General features: G+C 50.7%; 10 protein-coding genes across 10 annotated transcripts; 6 read left to right on the top strand and 4 right to left on the bottom strand.

Annotated features, from left to right (window-relative positions):
* Positions 1–74: 74 nt before the first annotated feature.
* ASPSYDRAFT_32344 (uncharacterized protein) lies at positions 75–1,997 on the top strand (the record flags this gene model as incomplete). The annotated part of the gene is made up of 5 exons (XM_040844967.1): positions 75–187; positions 265–336; positions 428–1,048; positions 1,117–1,373; positions 1,420–1,997. 5 exons carry the CDS (start codon positions 75–77, stop codon positions 1,995–1,997), a joined length of 1,641 nt encoding a protein of 546 aa, XP_040702096.1.
* Positions 1,881–4,016, bottom strand: ASPSYDRAFT_1046019 (transcription factor domain-containing protein). Its single transcript, XM_040839802.1, has 6 exons — positions 4,011–4,016; positions 3,652–3,966; positions 2,988–3,589; positions 2,828–2,934; positions 2,466–2,761; positions 1,881–2,392 (listed from the first exon to the last, which is right to left on the bottom strand). Exons 2-6 carry the CDS (start codon positions 3,689–3,691, stop codon positions 2,025–2,027), a joined length of 1,413 nt encoding a protein of 470 aa, XP_040702095.1. The 5' UTR covers positions 3,692–3,966; positions 4,011–4,016; the 3' UTR covers positions 1,881–2,024.
* Positions 4,017–5,536, bottom strand: ASPSYDRAFT_1045558 (uncharacterized protein). Its single transcript, XM_040839800.1, has 3 exons — positions 5,024–5,536; positions 4,113–4,958; positions 4,017–4,065 (listed from the first exon to the last, which is right to left on the bottom strand). The coding sequence occupies exons 1-2, from the start codon at positions 5,112–5,114 to the stop codon at positions 4,345–4,347; spliced, it is 705 nt and encodes a 234-aa protein (XP_040702094.1). The 5' UTR covers positions 5,115–5,536; the 3' UTR covers positions 4,017–4,065; positions 4,113–4,344.
* Positions 5,448–7,237, bottom strand: ASPSYDRAFT_152672 (acyl-CoA carboxylase subunit beta; the record flags this gene model as incomplete). The annotated part of the gene is made up of 3 exons (XM_040842215.1): positions 5,448–5,926; positions 5,983–6,568; positions 6,623–7,237. 3 exons carry the CDS (start codon positions 7,235–7,237, stop codon positions 5,448–5,450), a joined length of 1,680 nt encoding a protein of 559 aa, XP_040702093.1.
* Positions 7,215–9,547, top strand: ASPSYDRAFT_46320 (putative pyruvate carboxylase). The gene is made up of 2 exons (XM_040847197.1): positions 7,215–7,505; positions 7,559–9,547. The coding sequence occupies exons 1-2, from the start codon at positions 7,462–7,464 to the stop codon at positions 9,495–9,497; spliced, it is 1,983 nt and encodes a 660-aa protein (XP_040702092.1). The 5' UTR covers positions 7,215–7,461; the 3' UTR covers positions 9,498–9,547.
* Positions 9,548–9,746: 199 nt separating this feature from the next.
* ASPSYDRAFT_32340 (putative inositol 5-phosphatase) lies at positions 9,747–11,078 on the top strand (the record flags this gene model as incomplete). Its single annotated transcript, XM_040844966.1, has 1 exon — positions 9,747–11,078. One exon carries the CDS (start codon positions 9,747–9,749, stop codon positions 11,076–11,078), a length of 1,332 nt encoding a protein of 443 aa, XP_040702091.1.
* A 2,971-nt stretch (positions 11,079–14,049) lies between these two features.
* ASPSYDRAFT_1047182 (uncharacterized protein) lies at positions 14,050–15,104 on the top strand. Its single transcript, XM_040839803.1, has one exon. The coding sequence runs from the start codon at positions 14,301–14,303 to the stop codon at positions 14,826–14,828; it is 528 nt and encodes a 175-aa protein (XP_040702090.1). The 5' UTR covers positions 14,050–14,300; the 3' UTR covers positions 14,829–15,104.
* A 674-nt stretch (positions 15,105–15,778) lies between these two features.
* ASPSYDRAFT_1045764 (uncharacterized protein) lies at positions 15,779–16,730 on the top strand. The gene is made up of 3 exons (XM_040839801.1): positions 15,779–16,232; positions 16,294–16,580; positions 16,662–16,730. Exons 1-2 carry the CDS (start codon positions 16,155–16,157, stop codon positions 16,420–16,422), a joined length of 207 nt encoding a protein of 68 aa, XP_040702089.1. The 5' UTR covers positions 15,779–16,154; the 3' UTR covers positions 16,423–16,580; positions 16,662–16,730.
* Positions 16,731–16,957: 227 nt separating this feature from the next.
* ASPSYDRAFT_32338 (putative RNA 3'-terminal phosphate cyclase) lies at positions 16,958–18,331 on the bottom strand (the record flags this gene model as incomplete). The annotated part of the gene is made up of 1 exon (XM_040844965.1): positions 16,958–18,331. One exon carries the CDS (start codon positions 18,329–18,331, stop codon positions 16,958–16,960), a length of 1,374 nt encoding a protein of 457 aa, XP_040702088.1.
* A 608-nt stretch (positions 18,332–18,939) lies between these two features.
* Positions 18,940–21,486, top strand: ASPSYDRAFT_90460 (uncharacterized protein; the record flags this gene model as incomplete). The annotated part of the gene is made up of 1 exon (XM_040852338.1): positions 18,940–21,486. One exon carries the CDS (start codon positions 18,940–18,942, stop codon positions 21,484–21,486), a length of 2,547 nt encoding a protein of 848 aa, XP_040702087.1.
* Between the last annotated feature and the right edge of the window lie 179 nt (positions 21,487–21,665).

Here is a 21,665-nt window from a genome sequence, read left to right as displayed (position 1 = left end):
CGTCAGCCATCGTAACTCTCTCGCAAGGTTATTAATTGTGTTGTGTTGGATTACGATAATAGACCACGTGCGACATGCCCCGAAAACACCGACCTCCGCGCACCCGAGAGCCAAAAGCCTGTCGGGCCTGTGCACATGCAAAGGTCAGATGCGAGGGCACGACGCAGGACGGTGGTGCGTGTAAGCGGTTAGTATTCCCTCAAATACACAGTACCTTAATGAAAGTAGGCCTAGACTGTATGCAGCTAATTATGCTCGGTTTAGATGTCTCCGCTTAAAAAAAGACTGCACGATGCAGCTGCCTGGAGTGCATAAAAGGGTGGGTCCACGGCCGTCGTATGTACATACTCTATTTGTCCCGGTTACGTTGCAGTAGTACCTGCAGCTGTTGGATATTGTACTTGCTTGCTGAATACTTTGATTTCAGAGATGTCGCACGACTAGAGGAGAAACTAAGCGATGTGGCGGCTGTTGTTACTGCTTCACGCAGGCCGCTCTTGAACGCGAGCGCAGATGGCGGTACAACTTTTATAATCAGACAAAGCATCTTCGCCGATATCAGTAATGAAGAAGCTCAAGGGATCCTCCACAAATTCCAAACAGAAATGGCCCTCTACTTCCCATTTGTGGCTGTGCCGCCGGATGCAACAGCGTCGGAACTACGACAAAGCAAACCATTTCTTTTTTGTACGATGGTTATGGTGTCATGCCTCGATGATACAGACCGACAATTAGACATGGCGCATAGTATTAGAGAGTGGATTGGATCTGCTATCGTTACCCGTGGAGAGAAAGGTTTAGACCTCCTACAAGGACTCCTTGTCTGTCTAGGGTGGTATCATCTTCAGCTTGAGCTGGGATCTCAAATACGCAGTGTTCTTCACTTGTCTCTGGCAATGTTGAGTGACCTAGGTCTAAATCGCAGGCCGAGCTTGATGAGGAGGATTCTACCGTTGGAAAGCTTCCCAGCGGACTACGAGAGGAAGACCACCCATCGCACGCTGGATGAGCGGCGGACGTACCTCGGGTGCTTTTATATGAGTGCCATGTATGTTTCAGCTCTTATTCGCCCAAACTTACGGAGGGCTAATATTGTAGAGTTTCAACATGCCACAGTGACTTCGATCCGATGAACTACACGGATTATACTGAGGAGTGTTGCCATGCAGTTGAACAGGCTGCGCAACATCCAAATGATCTCTATTTGGTCCATTTGGTGCGACTACATCGTATCTCAGGCAGTATCAGACGTATAGATTGTAGCCAAATAGACCCCCCAGGGTTTACCTCGGCCCCTATACCAACGCGCGTCAAGGCTGTCGAGGCAGAACTGCGACATTTCAAACCATGTCCGCCCAATACCCTACATGACTGTATGTACCGCCCTTTTTTTTAGTCAACCCTGCTAAGCCTTATCAGCTCTGCTTCTTCTGCAATACCACAATCTCGAAATCAGTCTATATGAGATCGCTCTGGAAGACGACTTTTTGACCGAAGTTGCAAGTAACTCAGAGCGTGCCAACGTCCTCTTGTCATGTTTAGCCGCGACAAGGACATTCTTCGACGTATTTTCATCCATCCCACCTCGACAATACCCAAGCCTTCCATACCCGGCGTACGCAGCACACTCTCACGCGCTCGGAACCTTGTCCTCCAAACTCCTTCTCTTTGCTGGCGAAGGCTGGGACTTGGAATATGCACGCAGTACTGTAGACCTTCACGCTGCGGTTGACACATTAATCGCTGGGATAGAGGAGGAAATCATGGCCCCGCATGATGGACAACTGGCATTTCGCTTTCCGGACGCCCTTGCCAAAATGACACCACGCCTTCGTGCATTTGGAGAGAACCACAGGAAAAGACGCAGCGCGTTGCGAACCAAGTCGTCTGAACAATCGCTTGACAAAGACTCAGCCGCAGCATCTGGGGATGACGTCCAGGATATTATGTGCCCACTGCCCCACGGCCTTTCGTGGCGATTCTTTCAGCCACCATGATACCGGATATACAGCTAATCCAAAGCATCAAATGCCCCCTCCCAAGCTGAGTCGCCTATACTCCATAATCAACCCATTGACATCTGTCATATCTGTATTGTCATATCTCTTCCTCGGCCGCTCAAGCACAGGAGCCGAATTCTCGTCCTCCCCAACATCAGCATTGTCGTCCCGAATCTTCTGGACGATAATCCGCGCCAGGTGCCATAGCTCTGCGGAGTAGCTGGCGTGTCCGAATTTCTTCCATAGTGTGTCTGGGTGGTTCGGGACGTTTTGATCCTCGGGTATACGTCTGTTCCATATGCGGCGCCAGTTTTCTAATCCTGTTTTAACCGGTAATAGGGTCGACTCGAATATGATAGAGTTTTGGAGATGGAATGTCAGCGAGTGGATGCCTGGTTGACAATCAATTAGTCAAGACCTGTCCCACACGATCTATATCCGGGCGCTCGGTTTGATCAAACATACACTGCACAGCGGTAAATAGATTCAGAGTCCCCATTTTAGAATACTCATCCGCGGATTCAGCCGTCAGCTCTTTCTGGCAGAGACCTTTCACAACAGAGACAATGGATGAATGGCGGCGCCAGAAGATAGTTTGTTTCCAGCCCTCCAGGGCTGCAAAGCATTCTTCCGCAGATCCGGCTTGGAAGGAGGCCTCGGGACAGGCCGTCTCCATTTTGAGTTCAGAAACGACCATTCGGGGTGGTGAATTGTGGAATATAGTAAAAGCTGCGTCGAATAAAAACACGTACGTTATAGTCCTAGTTCCGTGATGAGTACGCTTATATGTAGCTATCTGGCAGTGCATTATGACAAGGGCTTCGCACCTGATTAATCCCTCCTCGATAGCAAACTGACGCCACCAAGTCTCTGAGGGACCATCTAAACTAAGTTCCCTATGCGATGCTGTTGCAAGTCCAATATCTCTTGCAAGCTGTTTTGACAGTTAGACTCGCCGACAACGGTCGAAAGCCAAGAAAGACTCACCATAACCATAGTAGCATGCCTGTATCTCCGCACTCTATTCCGCGCCTCAGTCGACCCCTCCCTTTTCTGCAACGAGCAGACGAGGTACGCCATTTGAAGACACTCTAGACGCTTCTTCTTCCGCTCAAGATATTGATCCAGGATAGCATGGGACGGGGCAGAGGTGCACTCCTCGGAAAAGGAACTATCGCTAAAAGCTAGCTCCTCCACACAATCAAGCCACATCCTTGCTGTGCTTGCATCATCGGGATGTGGAGAGAGACATGCACCGATCACAAGCATGACACAGAGCAGAGCAGGCGGTGCGGACTGGGGATCGAACGATGCACGATGTATGAATGGGCAGTTAGGATACCACAACGACCAGAAATATCCTAAGAAGCGGGTTATATTGCTCGGTGAGAAAAACAAACGACATAGAGATTCAACCTCCTCTGTCCAATCTAGTCTCACGACGCTTTTGTCTGTTTTCCGGGCGGTAAGGGAGTGGAAATGATGGAGGATCTCAAACGTTCTCGTCGTTAAGGGGTCAACTTCCTCCGAGCCCATATGGAGCATAGAAGGCTCGACTGTTTGAGACAAGAAGGACCCAGAAACATTGGACCCGACACATGCTGCTATATGGCCGCTGGTATTCTCGTGCTCTAGAACGATTTTTTGCCGCTCGTCCAGGGTCTCTTGGTCAAGAAACGTTCCCATCCCATTCTCGCTAGTAAAGCGGGCTAGAAATTCCAGTCTTTCTGCAGTTATTATACTATCAGGGTTTATCTGTGTCCCATACAGCCAGTCTAGAGCAGCGAAGTCGGGCGGAGAGGGCACATTCATTAGAAACTCCTCCCCGACTCCATGAAACAACTTATCGAAACAAGCAGTCGGAATCTGAGTGGGACTTGTAGAAACTTGCGCTGCATCTCCTAGGGAACCATCTTGCTCGCTGGGCTGCACTTTACATGTCTTCTCATGACGAGTCTTCGCGTCTCTGTTGACAGTCAGGTTCATTCTTGGACACGGACTAGAACATACCGTCGCGTGAAAGACCTCTGGCAGAGACTACATTCATAGGGTCTTTTGTTCTCATCTATGTCGCTTGTTAGAAGGGATATGCTGCTTGGTAAAGCGACATACGAGACCTGAGATGCCGTCGGAGATGCTCTGCTCGAGTGAATTGAGTTGAGCAGAGCCCACAATGCCATTGGCTCTGCGACATATTAAGAAGGGAAAAGTTTGTTTAAAAGATGATGTCTATCGCCGTTGTTGCAATTTAAAATGAGATAGAGCTGGGCTAGTCAGAAAGCGATGGGGAGAAGTGCGGAGAGAAGCGCGGGGAGAAGCGGATAAGCGGAGCCCATGAGGCGATTTATAGAGTGCAGCCTGAGGTATATGTACAGAACACCAACCCAACTACAACCCACCACATCCCCTTCACACTCTTCACTCTCTGCGCATTATTTTCATCATCAATTACAACAGTATCGGACCCTTCGCCAACCCACGGCTGCCCGGGAATCGACTGATTACTCGCGGCCATGACCCCAGGCTCATACTGATTCTCCAACAACGCACAATCAGCCCTGTCATCGCTTTCCTCAATCCCATTCGACACTGAAATCGGCAAATCAAATACTGTGTAATAGTCTGTCCCATTCCAGCGAAACGCCTGGTGCATGGATATATTATAGTTCCCCCTCGCTGAGTCGGAGTCTCCATCCCCTTCGCCTACAAAGCACTCGGGCCAAATCCAATTAACGTGTTTCACTGTTGATGTGGGCTCAAGGTCAAGGATGGGCCCGACATATGGCGCCTCTTCGTTCTCCGATTCGATTGATGTGCCGTTCGATATTGTCAGGTTCTTTTCCTTCTCGGATGAAGTGAGGAAGAGGGTAATTTCGTGGAAACGCGTTGGCGCATCGTCAGATGGAGAAAGCGAAAGCTGGCCGTTTCCTGACACGTCGAGGGCGACGTGGAGTGTATCTTAATAGGAATCCCTGTTAGACCCTGAGGCTCTATGCTAAATAATGAGGTGGTGAGAGACTTGCCTCCTCCTAATGGGGTGGATGGTTGCGGTGCATCAACAATAGCCAGACCTGGGGTATAGATCTGGCCATTGACGATTGTGAATGCTGTCATGTCTGCAAGTGTCACTTATTCTGTGATGATCGTGACTCTGAAACTGGGTATATCGGGTTTATCAACAGCTAAAACGCTGCCAAGCGATCATTTCGGTTAAATGGACGAGACTCGCATTCAGGGCTGACAGCGCTCCACCTGTTAATTTATTTAAAATAATTGACATGAGTAACGTTCTGTGAATGGCGCGGAGTAATATAGGCTCTGATATTTATATTAACGGAGCAATGCCTTGTCCCATTAGGTATATAGTCCAAGAGTACTAACATGTTGCCTGCTATACGATATCCATAAGAAAAAAGTGTCGCCCCGGCTTTCAAACCATCGTCAAAATCAGCTAAATGTAGGATGAATCCTCCCAGCTGCCCGATCTGTAAGTCTAATCGGCATCAACGTCTTATACACATGTCTCGCCCACCCACAAACCACGCTCCGTGTATCCTTCGGGTCAATAATTTCCTCAACACCAAACGCGTTCGCCGTCCGAACAGGGTTCATCAACCGGCGGTACTCCTCCTCTAACTCCTGATACCGCTCTGTCTTCCTGCCCTGCTTTTCTGCCTCGCGCAGTTCATGACGGTGTCCGACCTCAATACCGCCCTCTAGAGGTAGAGAACCCCATTGTCCGGATGGCCATGCGACTTGGATATGAGGATCTCGTGCGCCTAGCATGACGCCTCCGGCGACACCGTATGCGCGCCTAGTGATCACGCTGAATATAGGTATTGTAGTACTGAAATAGGCCTTCGCTAGCTCGACACCCCACCGCATTGTTGCAGTTCGTTCGGCTACTGTTCCAATGGCGTAGCCGGCTGTAGAAAGTTTAGCTGGACGAATGGTGTTTATTAGATGGCGGGAAAATACATACGGACGTCGACGAATTGCAGGACCGGGAGATTCATTACGTCGCACAACTTCAATAGGCGAGCAAGCTTCTGACTCCCTGCCGCGTCTAGGGCACCGCTGTTTACTTCGCAGTTTAGCGAGATGATTCCCACTGGACGTCCACCTAGACGCGCCAGTCCTGATATAGCAGTGCGGCCCCAGAGAGGTCCGATCTCGAAGAACGAGTCGTGGTCGACAACGCTTTTGATGATTGTCCAGGGGTTGTACATTCGGGTTTGCTTGCGGGGAATAATTCGACGGAGAGATTCGTCTTCCCGATCCACTGGGTCATTGCAGGGAACCACTGGTGGTGCATTGTATCGACCGCAGTTGGGAAGGTAGCTGAGCACTGTTCGAAGCTGCTCGAAACACTCAGCTTCATTGGCGGCCATATTGTCAATGGTCCCGTTGGTGCAATGAATCGCAGGTCCGCCCAAGTCTTGAAAACCTAGACCGTCTTCGAAGGTAGCGCCCTTCACCACCTCTGGACCGGCGTTGAATAGGGCGCCCACATCAGCGGCCATCACAGAGAAATGGCACGAAGTGACGCGGGCAGCTCCAAGTCCGATCTGTTCGCATTAGCTGTGACCCTAAGTAGTCACGGTGTCTAAGGATACGCATACCGCAGGTCCCAGAACCGCACCGACGTTCGGAATGCCATCGTTCAATTGCTGGATGACATGGTGAAACATCGGCACGTAGGGAAGATAGCTCCAGCCTTCCGTTCGAATAGTCGTGACACTACCGCCACCAGAACTGCCATCAACCAGCTTAACCACGGGCAGCTTCAGCGCTACCGCCAGTTTCTCTAGGTAGATGGTCTTCCCTGTCGATGCGCCGTCTGCGTGGCCACTGCGTAGAGAGAAATCGTCCGCTGTCAATAGCACACGTCTACCGCGAAGTTTCCCCATACCCTGGACATTATTGCTAGGGACAAAAGAAGCTGGTTTCTCCCTCATTGGCCCCGTTTTCTTCCATTCTACCGTTCCAGACAACGATCCGATTTCCTCGAAACTATCTGTGTCTAGAAGTTGCTCAAGTCGTTCGCGTACCCATAATTTACCAGCTTGTTTTTGTCGGACATATCCCCGACGGGACGGATCTGGTGTTGCAGCGATCGTTTGGAGCGTCTTGATTTGTTCACGCACGTCAGCATAATCCGCAGGGAGATTTAGATGCGAAGACACTTGGCGCAGCCGTTTCGTCGCTGACGTGCCGGAATTTTTATCGTCTGACATTTTCAGATATTCTATGTCTCAATACAATCAAATAAATCCATCTGAAGTAGGTGGTGCTGTCATGTAACTGCTCGTCTAACAATTTCCTCCTCATGAGGGGTAAGCAATGAGGCCGAGGACCGACGGTTACCTTGTCGGAGAGACGACATTTACCCGTACATCATGAACTTGACTACTCCGGACAACGATAATCTCCATAGCATCTTCACAGATTCAATATAAGCATGTCATCCGCACGCCAGATCCAACGATTACTAGTTGCAAATAGGTGTGGCTCTCTTCTAAGGCTGCCAACGTCGATCATCATTGCTAATGAGCCAGAGGGGAAATTGCTGTTCGCATTCTCCAAGCTACACGAGAGGCATGTCCAGAGCTTGAGACATTCGCCTTATACACGGAGGATGATCGCTCCCATTGTGATATTGGGCATCCCCAGCATACCCTGCAAATTGGCCCTGACGGGTACTTGGACATCGAACTTCTCGCTCGACTAGTCCAACAACATGCAATAGATGCCGTCCATCCAGGATACGGCTTTCTTAGTGAGAGTGCGGAGTTCTCAAAGCGCATGCAAGATGCTGGGGTTATGGTCATCGGGCCTGGTTGGGAGATCTTGGATCGTACAGGGGACAAGCTTCGAGCGAAGCAATTGGCAATGGAGAATAATGTTCCCGTCTTACCAACATTGGAATACAATATGGCGACATCACCGGGCGCATCAAGCGCCTCAGCAAATCCAGAACAGATCAAGGCGTTTGCCCACAATGTTGGATACCCCGTCATGATTAAGGCCGTTGATGGTGGCGGAGGACGGGGCATCCGGCTTGTACGCGGAGACGAAGAACTTGAGAACGCAGTTCGAGCATCTACGGCCGAGTCACCCTCACAGACAGTTTTCGTGGAGAAAGCGGCTTTGGACGGGTTTCACCACATTGAGATCCAAATAATCGGTGATGGTAACGACGTGCAACACCTATGGGAGCGAGATTGCAGCGTGCAAAGACGGTTTCAAAAAATTGTCGAGATTGCACCATCAGCAATCCGTGATCGAAACCATGATTTGGTGAAGAAGGTAGCAGACGCAGCTGTGCGTATAATGAAGGCAATTCGATACCAATCTCTCGGGACCGTGGAATTCCTTGTTAACGAACAGCTTGGCGAGTTCTACTTTCTAGAAATCAACCCACGTATCCAAGTGGAGCATACTATCACCGAATCTATCACTGGAGTTGATCTTGTCCAGTCCCAGCTCCTGATCGCCCAGGGGTACTCTCTCACTCAACTTGGCCTAGGCCGTTGCCCAGAACCACGTGGCCACTCAATCCAACTTCGACTATGTTCGGAGGATCCACGTGCTAATTTCTCGTTGAGCGTGGGCAAGGTGACAGAGTTCAGCGTCCCCACTGGCAATGGAGTCCGTCTTGATACCCATGTCGACATGGCAGGTCTGAGCCCCGTTGTAGTCGGCGCACAGTTCGACAACCTGCTAGCAAAGATCATTGTTACCGGTTCACTGAGCTGGCAGGCAACAGTCCTGAAAGCACGAAGAGTGCTGGCAGATACGAGAATAACAGGAGTCAAATCCAATTTGGACTTGCTGCGAGGGATCATTGGCCAGGAAGACTTCCTCGGAGGGAATATAGACACGCAGTGGCTGGAGAAGCACCTCGACGAGGCGGTGCACCTGGGAGATAATATTTCACGCTCACTGCAAACATCCGTCCAGATATCTCGGCTTTCTGGTGGTCTAAGCATGCCCCAGGCCAGTTTACTGTTTCGACCAGGCGATTCGTGGTCGATCACTCTTGAGCCCCTGCGTGCTCAGCAAAAAGAGGCGCACGAGCAGAAACACCACCTTCAGCTCACGCGCGTGCTACAAAATGATTTTCCCTCAACCATTTCAGCAGAGGTCGAATATACCACAGCTTCAGCTGCCGCAGCATACCGAATGAAGATGGTAACGACAAATACCTCCGCCTCGGCCCTGGTCTCGTCTCATCGCCGTGGAGATCCTCGCAACGGACGACATATTGTCCTTCCGTTGTCAGGTAAGCTGGTTGAAATTCTTGTCGCACCTGGTGACGTCGTGGAGGAGAATCAAGTTGTCGCCTTCATTAAACAGATGAAAATGGAACTTGAGGTCAGAAGCCCACGAACTGGACGCGCACAGTGGGTATTTGAGATGGAGGAGGAAGAGGAGGACGTGGCTGAAGGAATCCTCCTAGTTGAGTTAGAAGAAGAATTGCGAGGGAAGCTGTAAGTAAATAGGTGCTTGTAGAAGACGTGTTACTATATAGCAGGAATCACCTTCTGGGCGATGTTTAGAAAGTTGGTTGCATCCTGATAAACAATTTGTCCGGAAAAGAAAACCATCCTTATCGATAAGCGATAAGATGGGCTCTTATCACATGGACATCCATACCGTCATCGTCATCATCCACAAAGCTTCAACTGCCCACATTCATCCTCTCCAATTTACTCAACATTTGCAGTGAGAACATCCTTCATAATGGAATCCCTCCGTATCTATTTTCTTACATACAATTGCGCCCTCACTCAAATTGACGTGGAACACTTTTCCAACCACTTCTTCGACGCCCTCCCGGTCACCGACAATTCTAGCTCCCCACCCCCCGATCTAATCGTGCTCAGCCTTCAAGAAATCGCCCCTCTGGCTTACGCATTCCTAGGCGGATCATTCCTAGTACCATATTTTACGTCCTTTACCCAGGCGGTGGATCGCGCTGCGCTTCGGCGGTTTGATACCCAATATGTCAATGTCGTCACCGAGAACAGCGGTATGACCGGCCTGATGGTCTTTGCACGATCGGACGTGGCCAACTACTTATCGCATCCTGATATCGCACGTGTGGGCTTTGGTTTCCAGGATATAGGTAATAAGGCGGCTGTTGCGTCGCGACTGTCCTACCAGAGCCACAGAGGCCCACAGGCAGGTGTTGATCTCACTCTTATTGCTGCACATCTCGCACCTATGGAGGATGCTGTTGCGCGCAGAAATGCAGATTGGCGTAGCATGGTAGAGAGGCTGGTGTTTAGTGGCCCAGAGGGCGCTAGTACCCGCAATAATGAACAAAATGAGGACGAGTCGGAGAGCGCAGCTTTACTGCCAGGTTCCCCTGAATCGGGCAGCAAGTATCCAGGCATTTTTACGCCATCGAACTACCTCTTCGTCGGAGGCGACCTGAATTACCGCACTGCGGACAGATTTCCCACGAAGGAGGACTCTTTCAAGTATCCAAAGGCAGATGCGGAACCAGGCGACCCATTCCACTACACCCAGCTTTTGAAAAGCGACCAATTGAAACGTGAAATGCAGCAGTCTCGCTGCTTTCAGGGATTATCCGAAGCTGCCATTGCNTTTCCGCCAACATACAAATATCACCGTGACGCGCAGCTAGCTGCGCGGGATCCAGGCCAGGCCGATAAGGCTCCGGAATGGAAGTGGACGAGCCATCGGTGGCCTAGCTGGTGTGATCGGATACTATTCCTAGACACCCCTCCAGGGCTGGGTGATGAATTGAAAGTCAAAGTCCTGAAGTATGATGCTCTCCCGGTGTCACCTACCTCAGATCATCGCCCCGTTGCTCTCACGGTCTCTATTCCCGTCTCTGACAGGCGAGCCGTAAATGAGCCCCAAACAGTAGCTCCATTTCCGATTGATCCAGACTGGGCGCATCGGCAGGAAGTGGCGCGGAAGAAGGAATACTTTGTTGGATGCCTAGCATACCTTGGATTGACCCGTGAGGGCAACGCAATGGTGTTGGCTTCCACCATCGGAATCCTCGGCGCATGGTTTATCGTCCGGTCACTACTCAGTTAATGGATTGCTAGCCCTAAGCCAACACCAATACGTCGTCTGCAAATGAGTCTCACACACACACACACACACACACACACACACACACACAGCCATGCATGCAGCAACGGACAGGCAGAGCATAAAATTACATTCACCATTTTGGACACCCCGAGCTACCCATGTCAGGCGGAATTCAGCTACCTCCATCGCGCGGCTTTCAGCCGGGAGCTGACATGGATGAAGGACCTCTCAAGACCTATCAGATCCCAACATCCAAATGCCAGACGCGGCGAAACACTCGTCCAGCTCAATTTCATAGCGAATATATGCCGCCCGGAAATAAGCCGGTCAGTTAGTCGACAGCAAACTAATGTATCGAATCGGTTAATGGTAATACATGATTATTGAACATTCTTATCTACTGGATGCTGGCCAGCTTAGCCCCACTCCGTTGTACCCATTTTAACGAAGTAGTTGGTAATACGTTCACGCTTTGGATATCTGAAAACGAAAATTATAGTAGGGTACGATATAGAAAGCTTAGAAGTGGACAGGCACCACAAGTAAGCAACGCAAGACTAGGCGCAGCGATATCGCGTTGGTTTGTTCAAGGACCCAGTTGCTCGGTCTCGAGCCCAAAGACAAAGAGCCGTGTCACTTTCAGGCATCAGACGGATGAATAGAGAAGGCGTCACGATTGTTTGTCCTCAAAACCTTCGGGATACATATCATCTTTCTGTTCTTCGCTCCCTGAGTCTTTGCGCTAGTCGAGCGTGTACGCCTGTAGAAACAACCGCTAGTCCTCCTTGACGAAGGAAAAACAAAGAAAGCCCGTTATGTTTGGCTCCTGTGGTCCCCGGATGACTTTTGAGGAAATATGGCCCCGCTCACCGTTCAATTCCCGTCGCGTCTTCGGTGTATAGCGGTGAAGTTTGAATTAGTAGCGGGCGAGTATCACCTGCCATATGCCGGGTTAAGCCGCACCTAAAGCAAACCGCCAAAAGGCGATGCGAACAAAGAAACTCCGATGCGCGGAAATAAAGTCTCCGGAGACTGTGGTACATTCAATACGGATCACCGGGTGGCAAAAGCCCCATGTTGGGGGAAAGTACGAACGTATTCAGTTCTTTGTTTGTTATGGCGACACCGCGGTGAGGATTGGTTGCTTCGAGGGACGAGGTCGAAGGCGCACATTCAGGAATAAAGAAAGCCAGTAAGTCACAGGAACAGGGGCGGACATCCCCCAGGAGCCCAGCGAATGAGCACCGCCTCGATCCTGAGTATCCACTCAGATGAGGAAAATTCTACGGTCATTCCTAGCCCCCAAAGGCATTACTCGCTGCACAAAGTCTACGTGGCGACCATGAGCCAAAATTGCGTATGGCCACAATGCTATAGTAGTATCGAATTGGTCGTATACCATGCACATGCATGTAAGCCTGCGGAGGTGTTGGGCATGTGGCATCCTTCCAACCATTAGCTTCAACAGTCTGTAAAGACCGGCACGGCGGAAGGGGGGTTTCAAAAACGCAACATGCATGCTCTTTGTCTGCGATAAGATGATCAATGGCCATTGAGAGACCGTTCGACATACTCATCTCATGGGACACTAACGCAGCGGTGATCTGGTCTCGACATCGGAAAATCATCGGTTCACTGAATACGAACTTGGAACCGCGAGCTGTTGGGACAGCTTGGAATACTGACCACGCACCGTTAGGACAACAGGGCTCGTCCTCAACTCGTCCGCTCTAGAATGTTCCAGACCCGTATTTTGAGGATAGGAATCGGGATGCAGTTAGTGATCCGGCATGCATCAAACCATCGAAGTTTGAAGGCATCTGCAAATGTCAGATGCCGTAGATCTATCCCCACATAAGGATCGTAAATGCGCGATGTAGTGGGGGCGGGTGGGCTTTTGCTATTATTGCCGTGCATTCCTCCTGTAATCATATAAACGAACCTTTTTCGCTCCTCTCATAGGTCGTATGTCGCAGCTTGCGCACTCAACTGGAGGAAGCCGGTTAATCGGAAACGACGACCCTCTACCAACTAGAGTCCTGTCCACCGCGATGCATGCACGCAATTTTGCTGATCAATTGACGCTTTGATGAAGAGGATCAGGATTTGGGACCGTGTGTCCAAGTGTGTTCACACCATCTGCACGATAGAATTCGGCCTCGAAGCGACCACAGAATCGGGGAGGTCTGGCCGCCAGTGTCCCCACCGATTTTGTATCCTGAAACGAGAAGGGAGGCTGAGCGCTCGCATAGACTCCATTTCATTATAGTATCTGATTTCCCAGGTTGCTTACAAACGTTAACAATGGTATACGTCTCCGCTGGCCCACGCCGGGCACGAATCATACGATGCCGGGGCGCATGCTGTGTGGAAGAAAACTTGATACTCCCCGTCACCCCGGCGGCTAGGAGGGAATGATATGTAAGATGACGAATGCGGCACCGCTTTTAATGGGGTTCCAAGTCTGTTTGAGAAATACAGCGCCTTCTTTGGATATCAATTAGCTCGTGGTTGAGCCACGTATATGCATAAATCCGGTCTTGTGCTCGGAGTTTCCAGAGCGTTCTTAGGCAGTCCCGTCCACCTTCGAAACCAGGACGGGCTACGCTGATTGGGTTGTGAGAGGAGCAATCAGGGAAATGTAACAAGAGTTGTGTCTGGGTAGGTGTAGTAGGCGGGAGACGGCAACGTTGCAGAGCAGCAACCAAGAAAGAACCCATGTCCAGCACATGATCTTGTCAAGTGATCCCAACCAACTCCCGGGATTTTCCCTTTCCCCTCAACCTTGGTCACCTCCCAACCCTCAGGGAGCGCAGCAAGACGCGGCCTGTCAACAGGGATGAATATGCACGGCGGTCCTGGCGCTTGAAGCTTGGGTAATCTGGAAAAGCCACGGCTCATTGTCGTAGCCACCCCCAGTACTCTCCTGCCTGTCTACCATATACAACTTCGGAAGGCATTCCTCCTACACAGCCTTATAATTCCTGCTTACTGGGGCGTTCCGGCCATCGGTTGAACTCCATTAACTTATAGGGGAACGGATTTACCTAGGTAATTCCGAGATTGCCTGGAGATCGCGGTCGACCTACTTCGACTGGTTGTTTCGGCATCGATGCAGCCCGAAAAGGTAAAGTCGAGGATGCGAGATGCAAGCTGCACGGAGGATGTACATAATGGATAAACAACTTCCAATTAAATCAACTGTGAGGATCGTTGACCGAGATGGGGAGATCGACGAGTGTCACCCGGACCAAGAAATTCGGCCTCCCGGATGCAAACCAGAAGAAAGGGCAGCCCTGCCAGCTTCGTGTTGACAACACCGTGGACCGCCGTGAACCTGAACAAGGGGAACACAAAGGAAAGCTAGTCCTCAGGATTCCATTGGTCGCGGCTTCCGCTGATGCCGGTAAGCGAAATTTTCTGCTGGCGACATGGGCCGACAATAATGAAAGAATCATGATCAAATCCAAGGAGCCAGGAATGGGGCCTGTCTCGCGTACTCGCACTCGGCTAGGCAACGTTCCAGAAACATCGAGTGGATGGGCCCGAGCTGTGCGAGACCCAAGATCTAGACGCCGACGATGCGGCTTCCTGCTGACGGGAGTCCTGCCTCATCTACCCGAAACTTCGGTGGCTATGGAACTGTCAGGATTCCCAGGAAAACGGCCAGCAGCGCACGTGTTGTCCAATGTCTGTACAGGCTTGCAGTTGTGGGATGATTCTCTGAGACAGCCCATGGGCCCCCTGTAATCACTCCTCGAGTATCAGCCAAAGCCCGCGAGTCATTCTCAAACGATCAGGCCTTTTTTATTTATTTTTTTCTTTTGCCCTGGATCTATCTCGGGAACCGATCGACCGCGTTTCTTTTTGAGCCCTTAAATAAAAATGGATAAAACCGCCGCCCAGGTGGTCCCGGGGACCCGGAAATCTGGACCAGGGCGCAAACTCGAGTCTTAGACTCTTAGACTCTTCGACCGAGGTTGGAGTAGATAATGACTATTATTTATTGGACGTCTTCACTGGAGAGTGAGATTATGAACCAAGGCACCAGTGCAAGACCAATAGCAAACAACGCCGGGAAAAGTTTGTTGGTTTATCCATTTTGATGCTCAGCCTCTCAGGGCTTGACCTTGTCCGCCAGTCGGTGATGCCCAGAGTAACCAGCCGGAGTCTGGATGATGGCTGCCTTGCGATCAGTAAATTTTCGATCGATTTATTCATCAAATTCGTGCCCCCCGAGAAAATAATACGGCACATTAATTGTTTATTTTCCCTGGCAGGACCCCGTCTGTGCCTGCGACATTATTCGCTGTCTATTATATGATTCCACTCCTCCGGCTTCGTGTTAACAGCTAAGTGAAACATTGAGGATATAAATCCCCGACCAGCAGCAACACTTAAGGCTGCCCTGGCACTCCTCGCTTTCCGCAGCGAGACAAAGACAGACACAAACATCAGCTTATTGCAGTGGTTATTGCTGGCTATCATTGCCCTTCACTCCTTCACTCCTTGGGTCTGTGGACTCCTTACTGTGTGAATCTGTAAAGCACCGCACCGCCCCTATTCACAGTGGCGCAGCTCAGCCGGCCGAAGTTCAGCACCAAGACATTTAGCGGGCCCCAGCACTCCAAGACAGCGTTTTTTGGGCTGCGATCCTTTTCCGAATTCTTCAATTTCCCTGCTTAGTGTCGCTGCAAGACAAAACGGCGCTCGATCCTGACGTAATTGTCGTGTGGCTTTTGCTCAGGTTGTCGTTTTTATTGGGCTCTTACTTTTCGGTCCTTCTTCGAATCTTCTTTTCTTTTTCCCTTTCCATCCGTGCCTCTCTTTGCTTTTTCCAAGTCCCGACCTGACATTGTATTGTCGTTCATTCATTATAATCCTCCCTCCGCTCTCTTTCGCCTGTCTGTTCCGTTCCTTTCTGTCGTTCCTTTCAACTTGATCCGGACAAAACTCCTCTTCTCCAGCGCCAGCCGAGTCTCCCTTGACGGGAATAAGCATCTACCTACTACTCTAATCGCTCCAACTGAACACAAACAAGAAAACCAACCTACCTACCTATCAACAACTCTCATAATGTTCTCTTGCGCCAACTATCCCCGCGGATGCCGTGGCCGTGTTAATATCTCGGGAGGCAAATGCCCCGACTGTGTTGTATGTTCCTTCTCTACGGCTCGTCTTTGTTTTGTCTTCGAGCTAACCTGCGAACCCTCAGCAATTGAACCTGCGTCGTCCGGCCTCGTCTTCCCCCTTTGCTCAGCCAAGGGACTACCGTCGTGTACTCCCATCCGAAATCCTCCAGAATTCCCCATACAAGGCGATGATAACCCGAGAGATGGCATAGGTCGTTGCTGCAAAACAACTACCGAGTCGGATTGACGCGAAATGGGCGCAGAGGGACCCCAAGACCTTCAACCGGATTGCAAGGGTCCTGCAGGCTGGGACCAGTGTCAAGGAGACCGCGCTGTGTCCTTTCCCTGTCCTTCTCTTCACTTCTCTCCTTCAATTTCCTTATTATCGTCTACATTGATGCTCTGACTTGATGCATTGCCGGGAGTTTACATATACCACACGGAGGCTATCTCAATTTCCACACATACCTAGGTCCAGGCGGCTAGCACTGATTGTTTCTTTCCTGTTTTTCTAATGTTCCTGATATCCTTTCCTGTATGGAGTACATATTTGACTTGAGGCCGAGCCTTTGGCAGTCCTGCTATTCTCCCCTCACTTTTGTTTTGATCGGTGGAAAATAGAATGCAAGTGATGGAAGATGTTGTGATGCTTTCGGAAACATCATGACAATTACTATGAATTTGATTACTGTAGCACTCATCTTTCTTTATCTATTGTAGCAGGCCTGGCAGATCTTGCACTAGCTGTTACCTCGGTCTCAGCATTTCTTGACAGACCCATTGAGCTGTCTGCGTGTGCAAGCTCCAATATCTCTCGTCTTCCCGGCTCTCAAAACCTTGGTTTGTATTTTCCGATTTCCTTGCCAGCGCTTCAAGCACAACCAGCTGGTCCCTCATGTATTCATCCACGCAAGGTTGGTGGGCAGCAGTTCCTGGTCCATCTGGACTCGTTTGCAGCAGGGGGTCATAAAGCTCTCGAGCAAAGTTATCCACACATTCATCAACAAATCCCTTTACCCTAGTGGCCATATCCTGTCGCGGCTTATTCTGGCGTTTCTTGGGCTTTGGTTCATCCTTCAACGACCCATATAACGCATCGCGCCCTATCCTAAACCCAGTTGATGTATGCGCTACGATCAGCACGTACATGCATGATCGACGATGCGTGACCTCAGTGGTATGGGTCTGGACAGGGACGACTCCCAGATCAGTTTCTTCAGATGAGCGGTGGGTAAAAACGGCTCGGGGTAACTCCTTCAGCCGTTTGCGAAGGGATTTATGGGTGTAACGCTCCATGTACTCGCGTACAGTCTCCGGTTTATCAATTCCCGCGGTATCAACACGATGTTGGGTGGCCTTTTCTGAGCGCGCGGGCTTTGCCTTTCCCTTGGTGGACTGCAATTCCGTCTCAGATTGATCGAGATGATCATCAGGGGCGAGCACCGTGATGTCGATCTTGGAAATTGTACCGCGCCGCCGGCAGAGCTGCAGATCAATCTCGTGGCTCGGGGAGTCGCCGTCGGACCCGCCGTTTCCCCTCCGCACACTCATCAGACTGTCAACCGAAAAGATCACCTTTCCCATCTGTCCGTGACCCGTCGCCCATCCGCGCTGCTCCAGGCAAACAGAAAGTGGCGGCAGCCCGACCCGTGCGAAATTAGGGATCAGCACCTGGGACACATAGTCGAATGACGGCGAAGACGAGACGTTGGTACCACCAATGATGCTCACGCGGATTCGGTCCGCGGATGTGGAGTGGAGAAGGTATGGATAGAGCGCTTGGAACACAAGGAAAACAGAGCCCGGGGTCGGTAGGCGGATATCAATTTTTGAATCGATTTGGGGAGTTTGTTGTCCTTGCTCGTGTGGCGGAGGGTAGAATCCGACAGAGCATGAGCCTACCTGCGCCTTGACGAGTTGGCTCCCACTCAGCTCTGCGAGGGTCGTGATCGCAGCTAGATGGGAAGCTTTGAGGCCCTTTCTGCCTGATCGATTGGCTCTGATGTTGTCAATTACAACAGCCTGGCCTGTTAAAGCAGACAATGCGACTGCTATGCGGACCAGTTGGCCTCCGCCTTCCAGCTTTCTTCCGTCAAGTCGTACTGGCTCTGCGACATCCATACTTTGGTGAGTGTTGAGGTTTCTTTACTGGCGACTTCATCCCGAAGGCTCACGTTACTCTTATCGTCCTGATATTTATTACTATCAACTCTTTAACTGGTATGACTCCCTTTTTTCGTCTCTTTGGCCATTCGTGACCAGTGACTCACATACAACCACAGCCTCAAGCACAGCCTGCGGATCTTCACGAGTTGAGTCAACTTCAACAACATCAAACAACCAGCCAATGACAATCGAGAATGTTTTTTATGCATGAGGACTCCCCAGCTCTTTTGGGTCTTCCGGATCTGGGGGCCGGGCCATTTCTACAGTCGCAAGATATGAACCTCACATCCATGGTTCATGATATTTCCCTTTCGGGAAACTGCGACAATGGTGGCATGTTTATCTTTGCAAGTAGCCGTGGTCATTTTCAATATGCAGGAAGGTGCGCTCTCTCGTACCTTCCTTGGAAGCCGAAATCCCCTCCTACCCATCTGCATCGGCGTCTTTCAATGTGGACGCAGCCCATCTCTGCTCCATCTCTCTATTGCATCTCATTTGTCTATCACGCATCTATTTTCCGAAATAGATCTAATCCAGTATAATAGGATCCTTTTCCTCGCAGCATGAGCGCAAAAGACATCCTGCGAAAGCCCAACTCTACTCGATTCGCTCGCCTCAGTCACGATAGTTCCTTAAAGTCAGAACCTTTTGATCCAGAAGTTGCTCGGGCATTCGCAACAGCCGCAGCGTCCAGGGCCATGGCCATGTCGCGCTCTGTTGAAAGATATTCCACACTATCTGGCGATTCGTATGGCCGTCTAGGCGGTCCTCGCAGTATGGCGGTCCCTCCTAGGAGGTACCAGCGGTCTTCCTGCTTGTCAAGATGTTCGTCTGCTACGAATGATCTTCCTACCCGTCACTCAGCATCTTCATCTATCGAAAGCACAGAGGCCGACCAGTCATGGGCTGCAGCCCTGCCATCTATCAGTGAATTTGGCGGACTTGAGGATCGAATCGCGTCGCTCCCCTCCTCCTATCGCCGTCTCCGAAAGTCCCGTTCGATGTTCTCAACAAAACAGCGTTCGTCTCATACACCTTATGGATTGGGATCCACCGAATCGTACTCCCCTAATATCTCTAGTGGGGGGGAATCCTCTGAACATCCGAGACTGTATCGCACGTTGAGGCGGTCGATGTCTTTTTTGAGAGGCGAGGGTCGCCCCCAGAACACACTGCGACATGCACAAAGTCAGGATGCGGCTGTTCAGTTGGCACGCGCACAGTATCAACAAACTGGGCTGAACAGCCCTGGTTCCGCACATTGGGCAGCACTACCTATGCCAAAGGTTAGAGGAGACCATAAACCGTTCAGAAAATCGTTTCGCTCGACCAGTACTTCTGAGGACCCATTCTCGATAGATACATCAATTGAGCATCATGTTAAGGCTTCCCATTCCCACGGGAAATCTAGGGCATTTTCATCCACCATCAAGAAAGGTATCAAACGAGTTTTGGGTTTTTCCAGGAACGCTTCTGGTCAGGAAAAAGCGCACGCATCTCCATCACCTTCTCATAATTGGAGGCAGTCTCCCCCAACCGTGGTCAGTCACGAAAATGCTTACACTGATGGTTACGGATGTTTCGAAATCGATCAATTACCGCGCGGATCAGGTGTCAATCAGTCATCGACTATACGGAGAATGCAGAGTTCTGCGAGTCTTGCCACGAGTCGTTCTCGAGTGACAAGCTGGGCGGACTCAACTGCGGCGAATACCATTGCAACCCCCAAGACAGTGGGTGGGCAACGCCTTTCTATCATTTCCGAGCAAGAAAATATCGGCCAAACTGATTTGCCGGCACTACCACCAGGCTCGATTCGACAAGCACCAAGTAATGGTGTCGACAGCCACCGTTTATTCTCGGCGTTGATGAAACGGATTGGAGGAGCGAGCGCCCAAGCTTCTGAAGAAGATATTGTCCTTGGTCAGGTCAAAGAGCATCGGGCAATTCCTACGCGCGGGTCGCCGCATGTTCACCGGAGCCGACATACTATCCGCCAAGTTCCCAGTGATGCCTCAATTAACTCTGCGAGATCATTCACAACTGCCAATGTCCATCCAATAACACCTTATGGACAACCGCAGGACTATCGCGCCAAAGGTTTCTGCAGTGACTCCCACCGCACCGAAATCAACGAGGATGGCAACGAAGCCATGCGGAGGGAAGGTTCACGAGTCGAATCCGTTTCGCCTAGCGTTTATTCTCGATCGACCAATGGACAAGCCCGGGCTGACTCACCTGATTCGAGCGAGGAGCCTGGTGTAGCTACTATATACGCCTCCGAAAGGGCAGCGTACAGTTCTCCTAGCAAACGTAATCAATCCACGGACGCCGATATCTCAAAACAGCATGGTACCGATTGGCAAAACTGGATGGACTCACAAATGGCGATAATTGAGAACTCCACACCCACGCGCCATTACCGAGAAGATGCGGAGATTTGTGATGGCTATGCACCTAGTTTCCCGTCCTCCGTTCCGACTCGGATAATCAGAGTGCAAAGCAGAGGCATGGCCGACGCCGACAGTGACCATGACGGGCTCAACCGCAAGGTATCGACAAATAGCAACTTCTCTCGCCCTTTCAGCCGATCGTCGAGCTTGCGCACAGTGGTGAAAGTCCACGAGCCTCCAACTAAGATACAAACGCCTTCTATACCGCTTTTTTCGTCTGATGATGTCTTTCTTGATTCTGGAGGGCAGGAACGTTCCGTTCCATCCACTCATACAGTACGGAACATTGTTGGGGTGTCACCCATGTTATCAAGATCGAGCAATCAGCCGCGAATGCCTGAGTCACCCACTCCAAAGAGGTTGGCCACCGAGGTCCCCCCGATAATAAGCGGCGATAAGTATGGGCAATACTCAACCAAGCACTCACCCGCAAACCAAGATGCCAGGACGCTTCATAGACGGTCTGCCCGCTTCCTGCGGGAAAATCGGAGAGTCACAAACGAGAATGCGAAAATGGACCATGGTATGTACGATCAGGCCCAGGGTCTTCAGTCGCCGATGTCAAGTAAACGCATGGTTGAAATCTTCCTGAGTAGCAGACGCCGTCAAATGGGCGCAGCCTCCGACGATGGCGCTCCAGAACCAGCCTTTCTATAACAGGCTTGGGGCCAGTTTCCCTTGTCTGACTTGTTGGAAACGCATTTCTATTTCTGCGTTCTGGGGTCTATTCTTTTAGAACAAACACGGTTATTGTCGCTTTATCCAGCACTATTAGGCCTGTATCGAGTCAAGGATATATCTATTCTCAAACCCGAGTTAGAAGTGGCCGTCATTCG

The sequence above is a fragment of the Aspergillus sydowii genome (genome assembly GCF_001890705.1).
Source record: "Aspergillus sydowii CBS 593.65 unplaced genomic scaffold ASPSYscaffold_6, whole genome shotgun sequence".
Taxonomy (NCBI): Eukaryota; Fungi; Ascomycota; class Eurotiomycetes; order Eurotiales; family Aspergillaceae; genus Aspergillus; species Aspergillus sydowii.
Note: the sequence above shows the minus strand (reverse complement) of the source record. Positions and strands in the feature narration are given on the sequence as shown.

Coding starts and splice junctions, on each gene's coding strand:
- ASPSYDRAFT_1046019 (XM_040839802.1), bottom strand. CDS start 3,691: ATGGGATGGGAACGTTTCTTGACCAAGAGACCCTGGACGA. Junction 3,590..3,651: donor GACCAAGAGACCCTGGACGA/GCGGCAAAAAAT, acceptor CATGTGTCGGGT/CCAATGTTTCTGGGTCCTTC. Junction 2,762..2,827: donor ATCGAGGAGGGATTAATCAG/GTGCGAAGCCCT, acceptor TCACGGAACTAG/GACTATAACGTACGTGTTTT.
- ASPSYDRAFT_1045558 (XM_040839800.1), bottom strand. CDS start 5,114: ATGACAGCATTCACAATCGTCAATGGCCAGATCTATACCCCAGGTCTG. Junction 4,959..5,023: donor ATCCACCCCATTAGGAGGAG/GCAAGTCTCTCA, acceptor ATTCCTATTAAG/ATACACTCCACGTCGCCCTC.
- ASPSYDRAFT_46320 (XM_040847197.1), top strand. CDS start 7,462: ATGTCATCCGCACGCCAGATCCAACGATTACTAGTTGCAAATAG. Junction 7,506..7,558: donor CGATTACTAGTTGCAAATAG/GTGTGGCTCTCT, acceptor CTAATGAGCCAG/AGGGGAAATTGCTGTTCGCA.
- ASPSYDRAFT_1047182 (XM_040839803.1), top strand. CDS start 14,301: ATGGGGAGATCGACGAGTGTCACCCGGACCAAGAAATTCGGCCTCCCG.
- ASPSYDRAFT_1045764 (XM_040839801.1), top strand. CDS start 16,155: ATGTTCTCTTGCGCCAACTATCCCCGCGGATGCCGTGGCCGTGTTAAT. Junction 16,233..16,293: donor GCAAATGCCCCGACTGTGTT/GTATGTTCCTTC, acceptor GCGAACCCTCAG/CAATTGAACCTGCGTCGTCC.